Source organism: Triticum dicoccoides, chromosome 6A, assembly GCF_002162155.2.
Source record: "Triticum dicoccoides isolate Atlit2015 ecotype Zavitan chromosome 6A, WEW_v2.0, whole genome shotgun sequence".
NCBI lineage: Eukaryota > Viridiplantae > Streptophyta > Magnoliopsida > Poales > Poaceae > Triticum > Triticum dicoccoides.
Window position 1 is genome coordinate 510,252,458 of NC_041390.1, and position 7,527 is coordinate 510,259,984.

Genomic DNA, 7,527 nt, shown 5'->3' on the forward strand with positions numbered 1-7,527 from the left:
TTCTGGCTGTTATTCTGTTAAGTCCTTCTATAATGCCATAATCTTTGGACATGTGGTCTCACCCCAAGAATTGATTAGGAAGATTTTGACTCCTCAAAAAAATTATGTATTCCTTTGGTTGTGTTTTATAAGCAAAAATCAACTACGGATAATAATCTAGCTAAGAGATGGACTGTCGATGACATGGCTTTCTATAATTGCAACCGACAAAGCTGACACGATTAGGAGGCCTCTAGTTTGCTCTTGCGGCAGCTGGTCTAAAGACTTGTGGGCTTTCCTTTTCAGACACCAGGACTTGTCGCTTGTTTGTTGCTTAGGACGAACACGTTCCAATCAAGTGTTTCAAGACAAAAATAGCAAGGTTGAGAATGAATAATCTCTGTTCGCTTTATTCAGTAGAAATGCTTACAGAATGTCAAGTTTCTGACTCAAGCAAAGCAGCAAACAAACCTTTGTAGGAGAAAAAGAGAATTACTGTTCACTCAGGGCAAGCCGTGGGAAAAAAAGGACTCACGCCACATAAGAATACGCACTCACAAACCACAAGGAGAAAAGAGGGGAGAAAAAGAAAATGTACACTTCAGTTAGCGACAGTCTTCGGCGCACAGCGAGGATTAATCTTGCACGTAATATGGCTCCTCAGGGTGCACCAATAGGCTTCTAAGCATTCGTGTCTCAAGATGCCAAAACTATTATCACGATAAGCAAAACCACCCCAAAGATCACCATAAGCAGGCAAAGCTGCACATGAAATGAATGGGTAGGGTAAAGAAAATAGCTAGAACAGTGACAATGCAGTAATTTGTACGAGTCTAACGTACCAAGGATGAATTTGACTTCTGAGTCTTGGACGCTTTGCCGAGTTCTTTCTTCGCTTCACTGGTCGCGGCTGCAGAGTTTTCAATGTTGCTGTCGACTTCCTCTGTTACCAAAGATGTCGGCGTTAGCTAGTAAGTCAAGGAACAGGAGTGCGCAGAATGTAATGTAAAACGTGCCTATTACGCCTCCTTGCGCATGCACGAGCGTAGCAAGATCCTTAAATGCTTCATGTACTTCACCAATCTGCTGTTGGATGTCTTGAATCGCCTGGTCCCTTTCCTCGATGATAGCCTCATTGAAAACAATTTCATTATCCAATTGCAACACCTCTAACCTGCAGAGTAGCATGGCACATCCGAAAAAATGTGAGAGGAATGGATTCCTTTTTTTGCGGGTAGAGAGAAATGGATTCTGCTGATTCTTGCATACAATATTGATCTTTTGGCTCAAAAAACACATATTAGGATTTTAATTAAGAATCTTGCATGCCATATTTTAACACCATGTGTTTCAACAAACAGGACTTGCCAGTCTAAAAAGGTTATGTGACATAGAGCCCCTATGAGCTTCCCTATGTAATGAGGAATCGAGCAAAGCCCAACAATTTAGGACTGAAGAAATTCTGAGTTAAGAAAGAAGCTTTGGACACATATTGTTCATGGGTTGACAGAGGAGGCTGAACTCTAGGACTCGAATACCTCATTGTCCCTTGGTAGTTCAGTGGTAGAGCGATCCGCTGATGTTAATTTACTGGTGTAGGTTTGAATCCTACTTGGGGAGATTTTGTAAATAAATAAATAAACAAAAGGGATTGCTTTGACCCTTTGGAGTAGGTAACTCAATTGTCAATGCAGCAAAGCTTCAATTCATATGGCAATCAACTTGTACAAACTCACGATTAGTTACCACACTGCACAACACAATTTGGACCCGGTCAAAATAGTGCATGAGCAGCATATTCTACCTCTAGGGAGGGGGGGGGGGTCTACAATTTAGGCATGAGACCTGTTAAAACATATAATCGGATCAAGAGACGGTAAAACTCATGAAGCAATGTACTGTCTACAAGACAAACTAAATACTGCAGGGTATCAGCAGTCTTTTACACAATCTTTCAGAAGTTCATAGTGCCTATTCTATCACAGCCATGATCAAGTATAAAAAGGATGCAACTACAATAGTTGAATGTTTTTCATGTGAGAAGTGAACAGATAGTGGTAAGCAAATAAAGCTAGGCCACTGACAGCAAATACCCTGCCACGAACTTGAAGCAATAACAAAAAAAGGACAACGAGAACACTGACCTGTTTGGTTCTGCAAGCAATGCGCGCTGTTCAGGCATTTTATCAAAATCAGATCTTCCATCATTCATAGTATAGCTGTATCACAACAACAGTAAGGGATATTAAACTAGTCAAATCTGCACAATAAAGAGCTTATGTTTCCAACAAAACAGCATCACCAGCAGAAGCCATCGTCAAATTTGCAAGTAAAAAGTGGGGTAATTACAGAGAACAGGAAAATACTATCTTATACTATTAGTTAAACGAGCATTTTCTGCATATACCAAAAGGGAGAAGAGTTGCTCTACTTAAATCCCGAAATCAAGAATGAACAATAATAAATGCTTGATTATGCATGCCAAACAAAATCCATCAGTCAGAGAGAAAAAATGTCAATACAAGCCAGACAGTATCCCTGCTAGGGGTTGTCAGTATCGGGAATGATTTGCCATGAAAATTGCCACAATCAAGTTATAGTTTTCTAGAGCGGTATGGTATGGTCAGAATGATTCACATACAAAACATCATCCAAATGATCCAATTATTCCAAATTTAGCCTTCCCCATTTCTCCAATAACGGGACAAAGTAGGACAATACTACTAGCGACTGGTTAGAATTAGATGCACCCCACTAATATGTCCACTGTGCCAGATCAGTAAAGGGAGCCTGTGCGAGATGTGCCCCTGCACAGAGCCCCCAAATATCTAGGGCCCCCAATTTGTTTATACGTTCTATACTTATTAAAAATAATTATGAGATTAGTCATGAATTGAAGGATTATGCAATAAATACATGAGTTTTACTACTGTGTATCTGAACACCGCATGCAAGCCTCTCCATTTTCATCTCGTCCAATCTCAGCTGCACATTTCTCTTCTAATTGCAGCGCACCATGCTCTTCCTCTTTCAATCACATGTGTAGCAAGCAGCATCCATGTGAAATTAACTACAACTTCAATTTTCTTCATAGTAGTACACCTTTTGACTAATATTTTCTTCATAATTTAAAAGGGCAGCCCGGTGCACGCAGATCCCGCTTGCGCAGGATCCAGGCAAGGGACCGACCACTTTGGGTCTTTTCAAGTGCTATAATTTCTCCAAAACATATCTAAACTTAAAATTTTGAGTACATACTTATGTTCTACAACGACACAAGATATACTTAGTGGATTGGCTATTATAGCACTTGAAAATGAAGTTTAAGAGTATAACTGAAGAGGAATGATATAATGATGGAGGGGCAGGCCTGGCACAGTGGTAGAGTTTCTCCACTTGTGGCCTGGAAGCCCTGGGTTCGAACCAGACTCCTTGCAGAATTAAAGGGTAAGGCTGTCTAGAAATTCCCTTCCCCAGACCCCACCTTGTGTGGGAGCTTTCAGCACTGGGTATGCCCTTAATGATAAAATGGTGACGCATTTATGCTACTCGCTTAATGCTCGTGTGTTGCTATTGAAGTTACTTTTTGTTATATATTATCAGTTGTTTAAACACTTGTGCCACCATAGTCCCAGAGTGGCTGAGTATGTGTAAAATGTAAAAAATTATCTCAAAACATACATCAGTTGAATCAACCAATAGTCCTCCATAGAATGGATAACAGCTGTGGTAATTCGAATTAATTTAAGACGTGAATACAGTACACTGCCACCAACTCAGATCTTTATAAGAGTAAAAATAAAGAAAATATAAATTTGTAGGTAATGATTCCAAAATTTTATATTTGACAGTTGTAGCTCTTAGAACAATTATTAGTGGTATGATATGAAAATAAAACTTTTCACCGGGCTCTCAGGTACGGCCCTGAACTGTGCAACTCCTTTTAACATATAAATGTAGCTATTCATGTGTAATGAAACACATGAGATAAAACTTCTGGATGAATTGATATTAGAGTGGACAAGTATTATTACCTTGGCTGAGCACCCTGGGGAACAACCGGCTTATATGCCATCTCCCTCTGAATTGCAAGATTCTGAAGTTTCCTGAATTCCTCCATCGTCGCAGCAAAATCTTTGGCAAGCTTCATGTCAGCTACCCGCTTGTCTGCCTGCAGGTGACACCCAAATTCATTAGCTTATTTGTTTAAAGGGCCTCATCCAGGCAGAAGTACTGAATCTTGATCTAAAAGAAGGGAATATAATCGTAGAAAGGTGGTGAAATATTACTGACACTAGTTCCAGTGCTCTTGTCTGCTTCAGCAGCACTCGTCAGCTTCTCCTTCGCATCCTTCGCCAATTGCAGGACTTTATGACTAGTCTTCTGCCTGCGAGGAAATCGTTGCGGCGCACAGTAATTCAGAAAGTGACACCAGCATGCCGTGAAGGCATTAGCCCCCTCGATCCTAGTACCAGTTAGAGCACAAACTATGTGCTCCTAACTTGAAATGGGCAAAATTGTTCCAAATAACTAGCGCACGATGAAATTACGCGAGCGAGAGGAGAGGGGGTCGAGGACAGACAGCTGATCACGGAGGGCGGGCGTGTCCTTGGGCGTGCCGAGCGAGTTGAGGAGGCGGCGGTAGGAGGACACCGCGGTGGTGATCTGGAAGACGAGCGCGCGCGTGGCGTCGGCGCCCCTCCCCCTCCGGGGCGCCTGCAGCGCCCCGGACTCCAGATCCGCGAAGCTCATCGCCGATCCCTCCCGCCCTCGCGCGCCGGCCGATGCCCGCCGTCGGGCCCGTCCACTCGGTCACGCCGTGCGGCGAAAGGTGGCGGGGGCGGTCGGCCGGACTCGCCGGAGCGTAGCGGGGTACGGTAAGGGCAGCAGGGGTCGCCGTCGGTCGCCACCGGCCACGCAGTGAGGTGCGCCAGTTTCTTTATTATTCCATGGGATGGATTGGCTGTTGTTGCGATCAAATTGATTGATGGGAGTGGGGGTGATGGGGCAGCACGAGGTGCCACGAACTGGAACAGGCGTCGCGGGCTCGATCCACGCCCGGAATTTGGGAGGAGCGCTTGGCATCGACCGCACCGCACCCCCCGGTCGCGGTCGCACCGCACCGGCATGGGTCCAGCCGGGGCCCCGAGGACGAGCAGGTCGGCCGGAGCGCCGAAACACGATAACGAATTATCGTCACCGTCTAAGGTCTAAAAGATCTTATATTGATTTATAGAGGGAGTACCTCTTTAATATTGTTTGGCAACGGAGGGCTATAGAAAAAATCTCTATCACGACTAGCCAATCTGAAATGGCAGGTTCTTTATGATGAAACCAGCCCATTAGATTTTGTAGCAAATTTATCTTCATAAGCATCATTCATATCGTCATGACATAAACATAGCAAACGTCAAGTTCATTAAAAAAGATATTTCAAACGAATTCAAGGGATCAAAGCATTCATCCTTGGGTAAGCATAAAGGAAAATTAAATAATGTATGGGATAAAGATTTATTCTTCTTAGAATATGCGCACGGGTGATCAATCCACTTTTTCTCCTTTTATTCTTCACTCTCCCCCTCATCTTTTCATTTAATGAGCTCGTAGTTTCAGCAATTTCTTTTTCCATAGGAGTTTGCAAAATATTAATCTCTTCCAGAACATCATGCATCTCTCAATAAATTCTTTAATATAAACATTAGAAGTATAGTTTTGAGAATAATATTTAAGTATGGAAAATTTTCAGATTTGTAAAGGGTACCACCACACTTTTTAAGCAAAGCAAAGACTCAATTTCATAGGCACCCTTAAAGGCAAAAAAATCTTCAATTTGTTTGACATCATAATAGTTATAAATACCATTAACATAAGAAGTCGAGATTTCATTACTATTAAACTTACAATACATTGGTAGGAAAAGTGTTTAGGGTCCTCAGAACAACAAGTAAAATCATGTAAGAGCATAAATTCCAAACGATGTATTTGATCAGTGTTTTCTTTTTTGAGACAAGCGGTAACACGCAAGATAAGCATGCTCATCTAATGATTTTTCCTCAACTAAGTTAGTTGGGTTTTCAACATGGCACAAACGAAGCGAGGATGATCCAAGTAGAAAGCTTCGACAGTAAAGATTATAGGTGGTTCCTCAACCATTAGGTTAGCAAGTACAACTATTTTTTTGGTATTTTACATTTCATACCCATAACTAGAGATAGAAACAAGAGGATAAAGTAAAATCTACTTAGAGATAAAGTCAACAAGCACATATGAGAATACTCACCCCACACTATTGCTCCCTGTCGGTGTCAAAACCGGCGAATCTCGGGTAGGGGATCCCGAACTGTGCGTCTAGACCGGATGGTAACAGGAGGCAAGGAACACGATGTTTTACCCAGGTTCGGGCCCTCTTGATGGAGGTAAAACCCTACGTCCTGCTTGATTAATATTGATGATATGGGTAGTACAAGAGTAGATCTACCACGAGATCAAGGAGGCTAAACCCTAAAAGCTAGCCTATGGTATGATTGTTGTATGATGAAGTTGTCCTACGGACTAAAACCCTCCGGTTTATATAGACACAGGAGAGGGTTAGGGTTACACAAAGTCGGTTACAATGGTAGGAGATCTTGAATATCCGCATCGCCAAGCTTGCCTTCCACGCCAAGGAAAGTCCCATCCGGACACGGGACGAAGTCTTTAATCTTGTATCTTCATAGTCCTGGAGTCCGGCTGAAGGTATAGTCCGGCTACCCAAACACCCCCTAATACAGGACTCCCTCAGTAGCCCCTGAACCAGGCTTCAATGACGACGAGTCCGGCGCGTAGATTGTCTTCGGCATTGCAAGGCGGGTTCCTCCTCCAAATTCTTCATAAAAGTTTGTAAACACTAAGAGTAGTGTCCGGCCCTGCAAAATAAGTGTCCACGTATTGCCACAGAGAGAATAATATTAACACAAATCTAATCTGCTGACGTATTCCGCAGCGTGACATCACACTACGACCAAGCCTTTATTCGAATCGTTTTCACTTTTCCACCTCAGCGTGTTTTGCGAGGCGGTTTCCTTGGCACGTCTTGTCAAAGCAGAGATCGTGTCCTCCATTTACGGGATTCTCATCAATACTGTAACCCCCGAATAATCTTGCTACAGTAATCCCATGCTAATCATGCCATGTCATCCCGATTACTATTACTAAACGTCCGTTAGTTCAAACCGCGTCAAATTCAAATTTAAAATTAAAATTAATGTCCGCAATAATAGTTTCCAAAATTTGAAACAAAAATGTTCGGTGGTTGCCAAATATTACAAAGGTAATTATGTTGCAGCAAACACATTTTTATAAAATGTCTAAATAATTTAAAAGGTTTAAAAGCAGAAATGCAAATAGATAAAAAAAGGCAAAGCAACCCCCCCCCCTCTCACTGGGCCAAGTGGCCCAGCTGGCCTCAGCCGCCCGAACGGGCCGGCCCACCCCACGGCCCAGCCGCCCCCCCACACACACACTCCCTTAACCCCCCACCCGACCGAAACCCTAGCCGTCGCCCACTCC

At 43.0% G+C, this 7,527-nt stretch overlaps 1 protein-coding gene across 1 annotated transcript; it reads right to left on the bottom strand.

The window, feature by feature from the left end:
• Positions 1–362: 362 nt before the first annotated feature.
• Positions 363–5,024, bottom strand: LOC119317562 (syntaxin-22-like). Its single transcript, XM_037592042.1, has 7 exons — positions 4,562–5,024; positions 4,273–4,366; positions 4,014–4,150; positions 2,124–2,198; positions 996–1,153; positions 822–922; positions 363–741 (listed from the first exon to the last, which is right to left on the bottom strand). The coding sequence occupies exons 1-7, from the start codon at positions 4,729–4,731 to the stop codon at positions 676–678; spliced, it is 801 nt and encodes a 266-aa protein (XP_037447939.1). The 5' UTR covers positions 4,732–5,024; the 3' UTR covers positions 363–675.
• Between the last annotated feature and the right edge of the window lie 2,503 nt (positions 5,025–7,527).

What these genes read in the sequence shown, in the direction of transcription:
- LOC119317562 (XM_037592042.1), bottom strand. Translation starts at nt 4,731, where the DNA reads ATGAGCTTCGCGGATCTGGAGTCCGGGGCGCTGCAGGCGCCCCGGAGG. An exon ending in CCCCAGGGTGCTCAGCCAAG is followed by an intron (nt 2,199 to 4,013) that starts GTAATAATACTT and finishes GTTGTGATACAG; the next exon opens with CTATACTATGAATGATGGAA. An exon ending in TGCGCAAGGAGGCGTAATAG is followed by an intron (nt 923 to 995) that starts GCACGTTTTACA and finishes CTTTGGTAACAG; the next exon opens with AGGAAGTCGACAGCAACATT.